At 35.0% G+C, this 17,997-nt stretch overlaps 1 protein-coding gene across 1 annotated transcript in view; it reads left to right on the top strand.

Moving 5' to 3' along the window:
• Positions 1–17,997, top strand: part of Nipped-A (Transcription-associated protein Nipped-A) — a 936,100-nt gene that overhangs the window by 180,529 nt on the left and 737,574 nt on the right. Inside the window, exons 12-13 of the mRNA XM_090393977.1 lie at positions 7,477–7,568; positions 12,151–12,337. Of these exons, the coding sequence (XP_090250103.1) occupies positions 7,477–7,568; positions 12,151–12,337 (279 nt within the window). The remainder of the gene's footprint in view (positions 1–7,476; positions 7,569–12,150; positions 12,338–17,997) is intronic.

Here is a 17,997-nt window from a genome sequence, read left to right as displayed (position 1 = left end):
GGGCATGTGGTGAGAGGCAACAGACTCTCAAACAAACTGCCTACACAGAAAGAACCCAGTCTCTTGTCCATACATGGCCTTGACAGTTCCCCCCAGCCACTGTAGTTGGTTTCTCTCCAGTCAGAAACTGGCAAAATAAATGGTTACAGGATTTGATGTTAGCTGATCGAGAAGCCTCCAGATTTGTTACGAACTTGTTTGGTTCCCTGTTGTAGTCACCAGCTGCTAGCTTGTGGAACTGTTTTTTACTGCTGTACCCTCGAATTGATGAGGGGGTCTGGCCCCCCCCATACATCATTGGTTCTTAACTTTTTTACTGGCCTGCACTCCAGTAAACTTCAATTTGCATTCTAGCACCCCCCTTGAAAAATGTGTTTTTTATTTGTTAGAAAACAAAATTTATTGCAAAACAATTTATTGAAAAATACATATAAATATATGTATTGTTGCTTTTTCATAGTAATATTTTGAAAGCTAGGTTCCTTTTTCAAAAGGGCTATGCGCATATCACTTGCATTTAAGCGATTTCGGGTTTTTGTTTTTATGTGCAAAAGTGATGAAAATCCTATTTCTCAAAGATAGGTGGTAACAAATGGTAGAAGTGTCTGCAATGCTGCCTTTGCCAGTTGTGGAAATGGTTCTGAGTACACTAGAATTGTTCTAAATCCAATTTTTCAAATTCCATTTGAATATATGCACTGGCTCACATTTCAATAAGATCATCTTTTATTAAATTACCGTCGTTTATAGAATTAAGATGAAAAAGAAATGGATCCAGTATCTACCTCTCCTTTTTGCCAATATCTCCCGTGGAAAAATATCCGTGAAAAGAATCAATCAATTGTTGCAAATGTATTACAATTTCAGGTAAAGTTGTGACTTTTTCATTTTCCAGAACAATTTCATCAAGCAAGTAAAAGTTTGCAAAATTACCATTTTCAACTCGACATATCCAAATTTTTAGTTTTTCAATAAAAGCAAATAATTTTTCACTAGATGCTATTATGTTCTTACCATACCTTTGCATTGATATATTTAATTCATTTAGGTGAGCAAAAATATCTGCTAAGTAGGCCAATCGAATTACTGCATCTCTTCTTTCAAAGTCTTGAACTAAATTACAATGCTGGTTAGTAAGAAACTGAATAATCTCCTCGCGCATTTCAAAAACCCTGCTAAGCATACGTTCCTTGGAGAGATCTTATGTCAGTGTGATAAAGAAGCATACTATGGTTAGCACTGATTTCTTTGCAAAAAGAATTAAAGATATAATGATTAAGCACCTGTCCTCAAATACCATTTACTATGTTTACCGATGTACCTAAATATATTTTTAAGTTCTCTGGCAAAGTTTTTGATGCAAGTGCATGGCAGTGCAACATGCAATGTGTTATTGTAACTTGCAGTACTTCTTTTTTGATATAGGGGAAAAAAAAACAAAAAAAAAACTGAATTTTTGCCTAACATCACAGGTGCACCATCAGTACATATTGAGCTAATCATATCCATTGGTATTTGATGTTTCAAGAAAAAGTTTTTAATGCGTTTAAAAACATATTCTTTTTGCCGTCAGTTCCATTTGATCACAAAATAAAAATTCTTCCAAAATTTCCTTTTCCTTTATACAGGGTGTCCCAAAATTCACGCAAGAAGTAATTTTGATAGAAAACACAGGTTTTTAATTAAAAATTGTAATTTCTTATTGATTCATAAAGTATACAGTATAGGGTTATGCATGGAATAGCATATCGGGTAAATGGCCTCCACAGCTTTGCAGGCACATACGCACTCTTTTGTCGAAATTTTCCATGACTGTTTTGCATAAATGTGGCTGAATTTCATTGATATAGCGCTCAATTTCCTCCTTCAAGGTGTGGGTGGTCATGGGCTTGTTGGCATAAACCTTGGACTTCAAAAACCCCAAAGAAAAAAGTCCAACAGTGTTAAGTCGCATGATCTGGGCTGCCAATTCTGATCACCAAAACGGAAAATTACAAGACCAGGAAATGACTCGTGCAGTAATTGAATTGTTTCTCGGGCTGTATGGCATGTGGCACTGTCTTGTTGAAACCACATTTGTTCCACTTCCATATCTTGCAATTTAGGCACAAAAAACTGGATTATCATGTCACGATAGCGAGCACCATTAACTGTTATTGCCTTACCAGCTGCATTTTCGAAGAAGAATGGACTGACGATGCCTCCAGTCCAAAATCCACATCAAACAGTGACACGTTGTGGATGCATTTTGTTTCTCAACAATCACTCGTGGATTTTCTGAATTCCAAATGCGACAATTTTGTCGATTAATGAAGGCATCAAGATGAATATGAGCCTCATCGCTGAAGATGATTTTGTTCGAAAAATAAGCATCCATTTGTTGTTCCATAATCCATTCAACGAACTCTCTTCGCTGTGTGTGTGGGCTTCAGTTCTTGAGTCAATTGAACTTTGTAAGCATAAAGATGCAAATCTTTCTTGAGAATACGCTGTAGAGAGCTTCTCGAAATGTCCAATTCAAGACCACAGTGCCGAATTGATGTTCCTGGATTCTCAGCAACACTCTCTCACGAACTGCTTCGGTGTTTTCTGTTGAATGACTTGTTGAAGGACGGCCAGAGCGTATAAGATCACTAATTGATCCAGTTTCCTTGAATTTTTTAATTAATCTTTTCACAGTTGAAGTTAAATCACTATTCCGACCATATTTTGTATGAAAATTGCGAACTGTAGCTGCCAAACCTTCATTATTTTAGAAATATTGCTCAACAATGAAAATGCGTTGTTCTTTCATGTAGCGCTCCATTTTTAATAACCCTGAACTGTCAGCTGTCATGCTGTCTTTTTTTTCTCGTTGGCAACACTTTACCGCACAAATCGCGCTAAATCTTGCGTGAATTTTGGGACACCCTTTATATTGCACAAATACTAATAACTGACTGTAATTATCAACATCAGTTGACTCGTCCAATTGAATACACACTTTCAGAGGACTGGTTTTAATATTTCATATTGCTTGCAGTAAAATATCCTGACTGATGTCTTGAATGCATTATCGAATCACGTCATTTGATAATGGAATCTGATGAATTTTCTTCTGCTTCAGAACCTAATACAATTTCCAATGTTGATTTCACCAATTTTTCAGCTCTTGTATGAGGGTTTTTCCCCTTTACGCTTCTAGTAATGGCTTCTGAACTACTACAGAGTCAAATTTTGTAATGTTACCGCTGCTATTGAATCATGCCTTCTTAGACTTTAAGATGTTAAATGTATGTCCTGCAGATTTACCACTATACTGATTGTTGAAATGTCCTAACAATCAGTATAGTGGTGATGATGATTGTTGAAACGTTCTAACAATTTGACGGTTTAAGATTGGAGATAGAAAATATTTTGCAGCATAAAATGCATTGTGGTTTTTGAGTTCCATCTTTCTCTTTTGCACAAATAAATCTGTAAGCAACATAATCGTTTTTCCATTGGAGTCATTTATTTATTTATTTTTTTGACATGGCAAGGTTTACTACAAATAATAAATTAATATTTACATATTATTTAACTACGCATTTGGCCATGTTTCCTTAAGAAAATTTATAAAATAACATGTAAACAAAAATTAATTTTAGCTTTTACTAAACTTTTCAAAATTTGAGAGAAAAAATTTAATCATTTGTTCTTTACTTACTGATTACTACCGGTAAAACAAAAAAAAATAGCGTTAGTTTGTCACTTGATCCACTTTGTTGATGTTTGTACACAACAAAATGACTTTTCTCGTGACAGTGGTGAGTGTATGTGCAGCAAGCATCTGTGCCGGCTTGGGCACACGCGTGAGTTTGTGAGTGGTAGTACATTCGGGGATATCTTTTGAATATAGTGGCATTTTAATTTCTCAAAATGTAACAAATAAAAAATATGTATAACTTACATTTAATGGTTCTCGGTGAATTAGAATAATTTTGTATGGGTTGAAAGATTATATATCTTAAATATAATTTAGTTTGCATAACTTCTTTCCTCACGTGGAAAAAGCAAATGTGATTAAAATATTCCAATATATGCTGGAATATTTTCCAGTTGAATGCTTTCTCACACCCCTGGTTAAGAAACTATGCCTTACAGTATGATTGATATGTCATTGAGGATAACAGTGTCATTGCATGTGGGAATAGAGGGGGAAGTTTGCCTGAACCTTGTTTATGGAAACAGGCTGTACTGCAGGGAAGATGGAGATGACTTGAATGCAATAGGCTATATATTGCACATTGAGAGTGCTTTAGTTGTCCATTTACTGGTGCAATATGACCACAGCCATCCTTGTACCATAAAGTACCAAACGAACAGACTTTTGTGGCAGAGATCAACAACAGAAGATCAAGTTTTAAGGTCTGCAGGTGATGGTACACAAAATTTAGGTTGTTTATACTGCAAATGTTGAAGTGAATATGGAAGAAACTTTGTAAATTTTTTTTAAGTTTTTTAAATTTTGTTGGAGGTTTTTGCTTGTTATTGTGGGTTTAGCAAAACTGGGAGTAATGATTGCTGCCAGTTCGGTGAAACAATACTGAAATATCTGTTAAAAAAAAAAAAAAAAAGAGAGAGAGCAGTAATGTGCTGTCTCTGAGAACAGTTGCTGCTGTGAGGCAATGGGAGAGGGTTTATTGCTTAGCCAAATTACCTTCTTGGACGACATGGCGAGAAATTTGGTGCATTTCAAACTTGAGATTGAGTAGTTTTCAGATTTGTGCTAAGTAACTTTGCATGGGAAAGGTAATGCATGTTTCTTGAGCTAAAAAAGCATATGAAATTTTTTTTGGACACTAACCTCCTTTGTGGAGAGGGCCAGGAAGTGATTTTTATTAACAGAAAAAAAATGAGTATTGAATTATATCTTTTATGGATCTTTGAAATTGCTTCAGATATGCCCATAATGTATGGAGGGTTCTTAGGAACTGTCTTTTAATTGACACAGATTCATTGACTCTTCTTAGAGCTGAAGACACATTCTGTAGTGTGATACGTCTAGTTCTAATCTGAGATCCTCGGGGTTGGAGCAGATAGCATGTGCTCTGTCAAACAGGTAATTGATGATGCCCATTTTTTAGATGGATGATGAGATGAATTTTGTTGTATGTAACAGTCTGTGAAGATAGCTTTCTAGTGAACAGTGGTGGGTGTTAGTACACAAGATGAGATAAAGGAGAGGAGAATTACAAGAAGGCTAATTTTCCATAAGGAAGTTGATAACTTACTCAAAAGGAACGTTGCAGTTGTTTTGATGAGAATAATGATAATCTTTAAATCAAGTTTTCTGGTGTTCCCAACCAAATAATGAAAATGTCATCAATATAAATGCAACCAAGTTTTTATTTATTTATTTTTATAGATATTAGCTTTCTTTTTGGCATTTTCCATATAGCGATTTGCTAGCGTTGGTGATGAACTCATAGAGATTCCTTCTGATTGGTCACTATATTTATTCTGAAACATAACATATTTTCTATGAATGTTTGAATAGCCTCAACTTTGTCTGGAAGAAAGCAAATTTGAAGGCCTTCCCTGTCATTCCTCTAGGGACTTAGGTGAACAGGCCAACAACATCTAAACTAGCTAGGACATCCAAGTTCTATATTTAAATCATTTACTCTTTCAATAAAATGTGAGCTATTATTGACACGTGATACTGTCTTTCCCGTGTATTGAGGCTAACCAGGCTTGACAGATTATATTACTGACTTTGAGGTTGTGGAATCTCTTCCATCTACAACAGGTAATGGAATATCTGGTTTGTGGATTTTTGGTGCTCCATAAATTCTCAGGACTAAAGGATGTTTTGATGTTACAGAGTTTTAAAAAATTTTTCTGGCCAATTGAGTAACTTTTTAATTAAGTCACTTGGTTTATTATGTGTGTATGTAATGTGAGATCCCAGACTGTGTGGATATTGCAATCTTCTTATGCATTCATTTGTGTTGATCACCACTGTTGCATTTTGTTTATAAACTTCGACTATAATTTTTTTGTTCCATCATAATTCATTGAGAGTCCTTAATTCTGATTTAGGAATATTTCTTGTAGTAATTTAGCTCTGAGTAGCAAAGCTGAAGGTTCAATGTAGATAAGGTCTGCAGTATCTCTTGGAAGATGACATAATCTTTCTCACATAATATCTGCTTTTGAGATATTCTCTGGAGTTAAGGCACCAGGAGATTTGATGGGTTTTTTAAAATCTAGCAAAGGTAGAAATTATTTGAGCTGTGACATTGCTTGTAGCTTACCCTGTTGAACTAATTACTTTCCAAGTTTATTGAATAACAGTGGCTAACAGAAAAAAAAAATTTTTTTCTGCTGATTATGATCTGACACTTGTTTTTTACTAATTTGGATGCGCTGATTTCAAATATCAAACCCATTTTTCTCTATCACGTCAGGTTTTTCCTCTATGGCATTTTCTTTTTGCTAATTTGTAAGTTTTTGATAGTTTTAAGGAGGCAGTACTATTTAGAGGATCAAAAAAATCGATTTTTTAATATTATTTTCTGAAAGTATGTACTTTTAAAAATCTCTTCCTAACTTTTTATCAAGAAATTCAAAAAATTCCCAAAGATATAGTTATTCAAAGCAGTGCGCAGATCAGAATCAGAGTGCTCGCGGCTCTCGCTTTTTAGTAAACGAATAAATGCGTAAGAACCTGCAACGGCATGTACTGGCGCTTTGAATGCGAGAGAGAGGCCGATAACCGATCATTAACTCTATGAACAAAATTGAGAAAGAGGCCTGGATTCATTTATGATGGTTGAGAATAATTTTCTTGGAAACAAAAAAGCGTGCAATTACAATGATCTAGTGGAAACAATGCCTGAAAATTTCCAGCACCTAGGTTGCAACATGAGCATAAAGCTTCATTTCCTATACAGTCATCTTGATAAATTTTCCAAGAATTTCTCATTTATTCGTTTACTAACAAGCGAGAGCGGGGAGCACTCCGATTCTGATCTGTGCACCGCTTTGAATAATAGGCTATATCTTCGGGAATTTCTCGAATTTCTTGATAAGAAGTTAGGAACAGATATTTTTAAAAGTACATACTTTCAGAAAATAATATTAAAAAATCGATTTTTTTGATCCTCTAAATAGTACTGCCTCCTTAAAACTATAAAAAAAACTTTCAAATTAGCAAAAAGAAAATGCCATAGAGGAAAAACCTGACGTGATAGAGAAAAATGGGTTTGATATTTGAAATCAGCGCACCCAAATTAGTAAAAAACAAGTCTCATATAAAAGTCAGCAAAAATTGTGTTGGACTGTGTAATAAACTTAAAGCAATTAATTAATAACTGGTCTTCTTGAATAATTCTTCTCAACAATTAAAGGTTTTAATTGCTTTTGATATAGTAAAATATTAATGGAAACATAAATATGAGAATTTAATTTCATTTAATTAGAGAATTTAATAATTAAAATTGTCTTTAGGGACGTGACTTGCTAATGAGGATGCTAGAAGTATTTGCATTAAAGTTCAAAACCATAGCTAAACTGCAACTTCCAGTTTTGATGCTGAAATTGTAAGTGTATAAGTTTTTGATATGACAGTAGGTTTTTGATATTGTCTTGTAACCTGATATCTGTTAAATAAAATGATTGACTTCATATTTGTTGTTTTATTTAAACATCGTCTTTACTTTTTTTAGCTTCTCCATTGTATTTTACTAATTTGCTAGTAAAATAACTAGATAACATTAAAAACACATTCATCAAAACAAAAATATCACAAAACAAAAAAAAAAAAAATAGACTTAAAATACTCCTCTTAGTGTTGATAATGTGCTTTCTGCTTTGAAATTACTAATTGATTTTAATGTTTTCCTTAATCAGGATTTTTTTGGGGGAAGAAGAGATAAATTTTATAAACTTCTTCTTTCATTTTAAATTGCTTATTGTATATTATTATTATATAGGTATCCCAGTGGAGTGAAGACTCATCGGCATACCTCTTATTTAACTTCACCATTGGGTACTCACAACTACCTCTGGCAATTCATGCCATTCATTCACCACTCTCCAAGCAAAGAACCAGTCTGTACAAACTTATGAACTGCAACTTCCAGGAGTGACCCCATTGTTCTCTCCCACTCCAATTGTATTGAAAAATTTGTTTTGTGTGAATCTTATGGAATCCTTCTAATGACTTAAAAGTTTCTATCATGTTCCCTCTCCTCTGCATATCAACTAAATGTTTCAACTCCCACACCACTTCAACTTATCCTTACAGGGAGCATTCCATAAACATGTCACCAGCTTGTCACTCGTTTTCTGATTCTTCTCCACCACTTCCTCACCTCTAACAAATCCAGGTGACCAAATCTGCTCATGGTGGTCAAGATGTGGCTGAATCATAGCCTTACAAAGATGGATAATAACCTCTCTATTTTTACTTGTCAGTGTGTTCTTCAACATCCAAGTAATCTTTTTTTTTTTTTTTGCTTACTTTTGCAATATTGACTGAGCTTTCAATCTTTATCCACTGTCATTCCCAGATCTCTCACCTTGTCAATTTCCTGTTATCCAGTATCATCAATATGATACAAAGAATGTAATCTTTTCATTCCAAAGAGTACTTGCACTTTGCAACATAAAATTGACAACTATTGTCCTTTGCCCATGCTACCAATATATTTAAATCATTCTGTAGGTTATCTACATCACTTATATCAGTTATTGCCCTTCCAAGTTTTGTATCATCGGCAAACAACTGAATATCTCTCCCTCTCCCCAGATCATTCCTTATATCATTAATATACAGAGTAGTGGTCCTCGAACAGACATCTGGGACACTCCACTAGTTACCCTTAATTATGTTGCTTCCACTCAACCATACACCATTCTCTCTCTCTCTCTCTCTCTCTCTCTCTCTCTCTCTGTCAGCCATCTCGCTACGCATGCTGCCAGCCTCATGCCCATTCCTATTTGCTCCAACTTATGTAATAGTTTTCTATACAGTATTCTATCATGATTTTGCAAAGTGCAGCAGTATTGTAGTGGTTTTTATCCAGTTCTGCTATTACTTTATTATGTGAATAAATTACTAAGGCAGGACCAACCTTTTACATAACTGTGCTGTCCACTATCAAGTATCGCATTCCTATCCATCCATTCTTAAATTTTACCTTTAACCAACTTTCCAGTATTTTAACCACCATTCCAGAAAACTATCTTGGCCTCTTTCCACTTCCTTGGAACCTTGCCAGGCTGAGACTTGCATTAAACAGCTTCAGCAGAGGTACTGCCAGTTCTTGCTCATTCTTGTAGCACAGAAGTTGATATACCATCCTGTCCCACTGCTGTATTCGCATCAATATTTTTTAATATGTTGAGTACCTCCGTTTCTTCTAGCTCATATCTCAGATTAGTTGCAAAGTCTCCACCTAGATGATACACTTTTGCAAATGTGATCACTTAGTAAGTCAGCTATTTCTTCTGCTTTTGTCATTTCCCTACCATCTGCACTGTAAAGTTGTCCTTCCACAATCATTATTTCTCTTGATTGCTGTATATAGACAGCAAAAAAATTCTTTTGGATTTACTTTGGCCTGCTTAGCTAATTTTCTTTAATAATCTGATTTATACTTCCTTATCATACTGGTTATCTTTCTTGCCTGTGCTTTGTATTGCTCATAAGCATGCTGATCACTGTTTTGTTTATATTCCTTCTGCAATGCTTTCTCTCTCTCTCTCTTTTTCCAGCTCCTGCTTTATATTGCCACTCATCCACTTAATTCCTATTCAGTTTATCCTCCTGACCCTGAGTATGCAGTCTGATACCGCCTCTCTCCAACTTCCTGATCACCTTCCATGCATCATTGACATTCATTTTTTGTGAGTTCTTATGCCCTGGCACTGTTCCAAGCTGCCACCTAAGTTTGTCATAATCGCTAGCTTTCATAAATCCTTTCTTGATTGAAAATTCCACATGTTGAGCAACCTTCCTGTAGAACAGACAGATCACTTTTCCTGATCAGAAGAAGAGTTGTTACTGTGGTTATAGAGAACTATTACCAGATCCAATACTCTCAAAACCCTAGTCCCCTCCATCATGTGCAATTTCAGGTAATTATCCATTAATAACTATAAATTTCATTTTTATCTTGCCATGTGCTCTTTTCTTCCAATCTATATCCACATAATTGAAGTCTTCCATGAAAATTACTCTGCCTGTACTCGTGCTAATATGCCATGTATGGCATCCAGATCTTCCTTTGGATTTCCAGGTGTGTAGCAGCATCCAAGAATATATTTTGTCCAACTGGCCTCTATCTCACACCAGACAGCCTCAAATGAACAATCTCCCTCAGATCTGCAATTCTCTTTCACTTCTGTTTTTATTGGTTGAAGTTGTTTAGCTATCATAAATAATATTCCTCCTCCTCCTCCTTTCCTATTCCCTTTTCTAAATACAGTATACCTTAAATTCTATTCCTGTAACTACACCATTCTTCATCAATCAGGTCTTGTTGATGCCTATAATTTTTGGCCAAGTTGAACTGACTAATGCTATAAACTCTTCTCTTTTATTTCTGATACTTCTGGCTTTTTTTTTTTTTGTTAATGTTGAAATGCATATATATTTTCTTGCATAAGGACATTACCAGCACATTTAGATTTGTTACCTGGGAAACCAGCTGTTCAGTCATTTTTGTGCTCATTTATTCCAGGTATGGCTCTCCCTCCTACTGTACCATAGCCAATTGTTTCTCTAGTTGCTCCAGCTGACGTTTTATCCTGAAGAAGTGTAATTATGCAATTTCGCTCTGAATTATCACTTCATCCACATTATTACTCTCATCCACTACCGTCATACTCTCATTTGTATTTCCTACACTATCGTTTTTACTGCTTCCACTACATTTTCTACAAAATTTCATAGTCCTGTCTTACATCTTTAATATCAGTTACTTCATTCTCCCACTTTTGACACAACTCACATTTTGCCAATGAATATGCTAAATACAATACATTGCACTAAACCCCACATATTGCTATTATTGAATATTTGAAGTCTTGACCACCATTTTTCTTGTACGCTTCAGTGCGATGAACATAAAATGCTTTTGGAACAATATTGCCTAATAATAGTCAGTTAAACGAGCACACTTAACAATACCATCAAAAATAAAGAAAATACCATCATTAATGATGAGCAATATCACAATATTTACTAAAAATGAATACTTACCTGGACAACACATGTGCCATGCTTCTGAGGATGATGCTAATGCCCTCCCTTATTTGACAATACAAATTTATTGCAGTTTCTCCATTTGAAATTTTCATAATACTTTATTATTGTAGCACATTCAAGCAATAATAGCACCCTAATGAATGTTTGCCTAATTTAAAATAGAGAAAATGACTCCTCATCTAAAATCTACATCAATTTCCAGACGGTAGTGTGTGTGTGTGTGTGGGGGGGGGATGTAGATTATTCTTTAATTCTTCACATCACTTAAAAAGTGTTTTTTTTAATTAAAGGTCAGTAATTGATACTACTCTATATCTGAAAGTTTTTTTTTTTCACTGACTTAGTCTGTTGATCTAGTAATGTGCATTCATCTGTGATATTTTAATAATGTGAGTGAGCTATTGATTATATAATCTAGATACTCATTCCCAAAGACTAAACATGGAAAAGATTTTCAGGCCACTTCATTATTCCTGTTTATTAGTAGGATGGTGGTCTCACAATGATGATGATGAAATTCGCCTATCATATGTATGTTCGATGGAAATTTAGCTGATTACAAAAGGCAGAAAAGAGTCCATCTAATGATAAGAATGCTACAAAATGTCTGTGCCAAACTAGATCCAGTATTCTATGATGTTAAAGACTAGGGTGTAAAATTCCAAAATTTTCTATGGCACATATCCAGAATATATATTATCATTGAAGAGTTAAGTGCTTCTGCACATGAAGTTGGCTGTTGTTGACCTCTCTAGAATTTAGGAGAAACTGGTGCAAGATCTGAGGAGACATACTTGTTTTAATTTTGTGCATGCATGCTTAAATGGCTTTAATCATTATTTTTTCTGTGTAATCTGTAAAATTGGTTTTCTCCTTAAAATTCTATAATTTAGTATGTATTCTTCTAGTCGCCAGCAGCAACAGATGCTAGCACTGCCAACTGCCCAAACACTTCAACCTCCTCCAACTCCTACTGCTTCTCAACCATCAGCTGCATTAAGTGGAAATTGCCAGCCTGGACTTGACATTAAAGTTGAAACAAAAGATGATGTTAAAAGTTTTCCAGTTGGGTTATCTGAAAATAAAGAAGAAAAGGTAGTTGTATTTAAACTATTCCATTTATAATAATATTATTTTTTATTACATTTACGGCTATTTTGCCTGCTTCTGTTTAGGAGTGCCTCTGTTCAGACGTCATTGGTTGCCAATAAATTTACCTTTCACCCTTTCCCACCCTATATAAATATAAAAAATGCTCCGCCCATCCCTTATATATTATTCAAAAAAACCCAGGTTTTTTCCATTTCCATTTTAATTCTCCCACATTGCCTAATCCCCCCACACACACAGTAGTTTGGACATTGCTGAAAGAAGAAAAGCCACAGCACCCAGAAAAAGGTATATTTCTCTTCCTTTATGCTACATATATTTATTGGTAAATATACATCTACAATGCCCTAAGAATCCATGAGTAAAAAGCCAATGACATTTAAACATGGGCACTCCTGAACAGAAGCAGGCAAAATAGCCGTAAATGTAATAGTTTGTTAAGAGGAGTAACATGGGAGTTTTCCCAGAAATAATATCCATATTATTTTTTTCTTTTTAAATTATGCATAGTATACAATATGTTATAGGTTTTTAATGACTTTCATTTAAATTTAGTTTTACGAGTAAGAAACATGTTTTTTATACAATTCAGTCCCAAAAAAGTTATTCAGTTATCAAATATCTTGCAAAGGAATTTATTTTTTTATATAAATTGCTCTTTGCTCCCGCATCTTTTTATACTTATGCCACTGAACACATAGATATATACAACTCAAGATAACTTCAAGGTGTTATCTCACATTTCTTCACAATATATCTTTTCTTCCCATTCAGAGAAAGTCTGTTTTAAAAAATTACATTTATTATCACATGGTTAGCTGAAATATAGAGATGAGGTTGAAATACAGTAATTCAAAAATGTGAGGGAGGAATGGACTATTTGCACTTTTAATAAGAATAAATATATTCAAGAAAGAAAACGAGGTGCTTAAGGGTCAAAGCTGTATAACTGAGAGGAGACCTCTACATAGCCTTTAAAGGAATGCGGAGAACTGACCAGGGCTTCTGACCTAAAGTCCAATCTTTACCTTCTCGTGGTGCACCCTGTTGGGTATCTACCTGGATACTGAACAGATCAGGATGGGCTAGCAATTTGGGATTTAGCCGACCAAATTATATTCTTATTGGCGTCAACCAAAATACAAAATGATGGCATGGCAAAATTTCATGCAGGCTGGAGTGTCGCTCCCGTTAAACACGGTCCCCCGTTGTTTTTTCCAGGGAACCAGAGCGAATAGCGAAAAGTCAGCTACTGGAACAAATCCGAAAGACATCCCAACTCAATATCACCAGAGTTAAAGATCGGTACTTATCAACATAAGAAGCCTGAATGGCAAAGATATGGAGCTAACTGAGGAATTAGGTAAGTACCAGATCGACATAATATGGGTGACTGAAACAAAAAAGAGAAAAATTGGTATGATCTTTCTGAGAATAAATACAAATTGTTATATTCAGCCAATGACAATCAAGGAAAAGGAGTAGCCATGGTATTCAACACAAAATACGAGGCTATTCTTGAATGGCAGGCAGTCTCAAGTAGAGTGATGTGGGCAAATATCAGAATGGGGAACTGGACAATGAGACTTATTTGTGCCTATGGTCCCACAGAAGGCTCTACTAAGGTAGAAGTGAAGGAAATTTTTGAGGCTTTAGAGAAAGCAACTGACACAATGAAAAAGGAAAAGTTGATCCTTGTTGGGGATCTAAATAGCAGAGTAGGAAATGACTGTGAGACATACAAAAATATTTTGGGAAAATCTGGAGAGAAGAGCAAAGCTAATAATAATGGCAAATATCTGTTGGATTTCTGCTCAGGACATGGACTGGTTATTGCTAACACCATGTTCCAAGATAAAAATGTGCACAAATTCACATGGAGAGAAGAGGCAAGGAATAAGAAAAGTCTCATTGACTATGTTATTGTTGATAGTAATGGTTTCTCCCTGGGCAGGACACGAGACTGTACAGTGGATTTGAAATTGGAAGTGATCACTATTTAGTCTTGAGCAGGATAAAATTGAATTTCATATTGAAAAGAATAACATGTAAGAAAGTTCTAAAGCGAATAAAAGTGGATCAGCTTTCAGATATGAACTGTAGACTAAAATACACAAAGATTATCGAAGAAAAAATGAGAGTTTGAGAACAGCAACCGAACCTTGGAGATTCAGTGGTAAGCCTTGAAGAAAACCCTGATTGATTCAGCCAGAGAGGCATGTGGTGAGGTTGTCTGCAAGGATAGAAAAATCAGAACTCCATGGTGGACACAGGAAGTTAAAGAGACAGTGAAGGAAAAGAAGAAAGCATATCAAAAGTTCCTGGCAAATAAGTCCACTTGTGCTCTTAGAGAATACAGAGACAAATGTAAGAAAGCTAAACACTCTGTAAAACAAAAGTCATGGGACTTTGGCAAGAACATAGGAAATAAATATCAAGAAGGTGGCAAAATATTCTGGAGATTGATGAAGAAGCTTAGAAATGGAGGATAGAGTGCTGTAAAAGGATTTGAGATGATAAAGATGACATGAAAACAGGAGAAAAAAAAGATATCCTTGAAGTATGGAGTAATTGCTTCGAAAAATTGCTAAATGAAGCAAGCATTGATAGCACAGTTGTAAAAACACTCAACAGGCATATAGTCAGGAATTCATATCCATACTTGAAGTAGAAAAAGCCATCAAAGGCATGAAATGTGGGAAGCAACAGGAGTAGATGATATTCAGAAATGCTGAAGTATAGTGGTATAAAAGTCTTAGAGTGGCTGCTCTGCATAGTTCAGAGTCCTGGACAGAGGGACAAATTTCCGATGATTGGAGTAGAGCTCTCATAGTACCCATATATAAAAAGGGAAATAAAACTGAATGTGAGAATTACAGAGGTATTTCCCTACTGAGTGTTCCTGGTAAGATTTATGCAAGTATATTTGAGAAACAGTTGAGAAGAATTGTAGAAGAAAAGCTTTGTGAAGAACAAGCTGGATTCAGGCCAAATAGAGGCTGTCAGGATCAGATCTTCACTTTATAACAAAGATCTGTATCTAAGTTTTGTAAATCTGGAAAAGTCATACGGCAAGGTGCCAAGAGAGAAGTTATTCAATACGCTACAGTTATATGGTGTCAGTGAGGCATAAAATGAAGCAATACTTAGTCTTTATTTGAATTGTAAGTCAGCAATAAGAATTAAAGGAAGTACAGGAAGATAGTATAATGTTAAATCTGGTGTCACACAAGGATGTACATTATTCCCTCTGTTATTCATTATCTATATGGATCACATTATGAAGGAAAGTGGTATTAAACATGATATCAAAATTGGAGATGTTAATGTCAGCTCTTTGCTTTATGTGGACGATGTTATACTTCTAAATAAATCCGCTTCTAGTCTGCAAGATTCCCTGACTAAATTGAATAAGTGTTGTAATAGATATGGTATGAAGGTCAGTAATAAAAAGACAAAGACAATGAAAATAGGCAGAATTGTTGAAAATGTCAACTGTGTTGTGACTGGGGAACCTGTGGAACAAGCAAAACATTTCAGCTACTTAGGCATAATTTTTAATGAAAATGGTAAATTAAATATAGAAATAGACAACAGAATCAACAAAGCTGGTATGGCAGGAAGTCAATTCAATAAATTCATATGGAATAAGAGAAAAATTAGTCGGAACACTAAATTAGCTGTATACAAGACAGTGTTCAAACCAGTTTTAACTTATGGATCTGAGAGGTGGGTCAGAAGTAAAACACTTGACCAAAGACTAGAGACCGCAGATATGAGAGTTCTGAGAAAGATTATAGGCGTGAACAGATGGCATCAATGGCAATATCATATTAAAAACGAGGATATTAGGAAAGAACTTGACATTGTCGGCATCCAGGAATGCATTAGCAGAGCTAATCTCAGGTAGTATGGTCACTTAAACAGAATGGGTGAGTAAAGATTACCAAAACAAGTGTTCTCTGCCAAGTTGGCAGGAAAACGATGCAGAGGAAGACCAAGATATAGGTGGATTGATACAGTACAATGTGCCTTACACGATTCAAAAAATATGAGATCTGATAATGATAATATTGGAGTCTTGACGAGTAATAGACTGATTTGGAGGAAAATTGTAGATCGGAAGTTAGTAATGATGTCAATTTTTCATGTCGTACTATCATATCCTGTACACCCCTTGAGGGTACATGGCAGGAATTTGATGATGAAAAAAAGAAAACAGATGACATCTTACCACATCTATAACGAATGTGATGCAATTATAATCAATTATGTATCTGATGGCAATGGATGACATTTAAGAGAATAAAGGCTGAATGGATAATTATTCTGGACTTGAATATGGTGACACCATGTGAAAATTTGCTTAAAAAGGACATTCTTTTCATAAAGATTACGGTCTTCAGGAAGAGTGATATTCACTACAAGATATTAGAGAGAAAAAAAATGTATTGTTATCATTTAACACCCGTATTTCTTTACCATACTTTTCATCAAAGAAAGTTCAATTACTGCAGAACTCAGACTGGGAGGATCACTAAGAATATCTTCATATACACACAGACATATAATCATTAATGTGTAACTGCATAAATGATAAGTTATAAGCTACACTTCAAGAAGTCCTCATTACATGTATACAGACATGTGTACACACACACACACACACACACACACACACACACACACACACACACAAAAATAATTATTTACATTTTGGGTTATTTAGATCAATCACAGGTTTTCAATGATCATGTCTCATATGGCAGATAATACGTGTGGGCCTTAAGCTTATGGATTTAAGTTTATTATTCATTGCCAGATACTCTTCAGTGAAGCGAAGCAGCTGGTTTGTAGGGTTTCTATGATTTCTGTTTATTCTATTTTGAGTACATGATTGTCTTCTCTATATGGATGGATAAATCGATTGTTTCATTTCATTTCATTGCATTTAATTTTATTTTGAGTGCGACCCCCCCCCCACCCCAAATCCATTCTGCATTTAAAAAAATGCAACTGTAAACAATTGCAGGTGATTACTTTTAATGAAATTTTTCCGTCATATCTCCCCCCCCTCCTTTCTCAACACTCCTATTTTCACGTCCTCATTTCTTTGCACTAACAGTGAAGACCCAAGAAATAAATTGCCTTCTTTTGAAACAAAAATAGAGACTGCAGTTACTGTGAGATCCTTTTCAACCATACGATTTGACAGGGTATCTGTTCTACTAGTATAATTAATACAATCTGAGTACATGGGACCTACTAGGACCCTGCTTTTTTGCCCATAATAAAAAAAATGTCTGTCAACATACCATCTGTGCTTGTTTCACTCTTTTTAATGCAATGGATCATTTGTTAGGTAATTGTGATTTCTGCTAACAATTTAATTCAATAGTACTCTGAAACAAACAATTAAAAATAAAATTCACATTATATTTCTGAAGAAATGCATTCAAACTGGAATGAATCCAAAATTATCATATTACCTGAAATAGGTGGGAACCCGCCCATTTTTAGGTAACAAAGAAATCTGTATGACAACTTAAGTAGCATTAATGCAGTATGCCCTTGTCTATCAGTGTTCTATAACAAGAACTAGTACCAATTCATCTACAAAAACAAGTACCATTATGCTCCCATGT

Source organism: Typopeltis vanoorti, chromosome 6, assembly GCF_054136105.1.
Source record: "Typopeltis vanoorti isolate ZY-2024b chromosome 6, IOZ_Tvanoo_1.0, whole genome shotgun sequence".
NCBI classification, from domain to species: Eukaryota; Metazoa; Arthropoda; class Arachnida; order Uropygi; family Thelyphonidae; genus Typopeltis; species Typopeltis vanoorti.
Note: the sequence above shows the minus strand (reverse complement) of the source record. Positions and strands in the feature narration are given on the sequence as shown.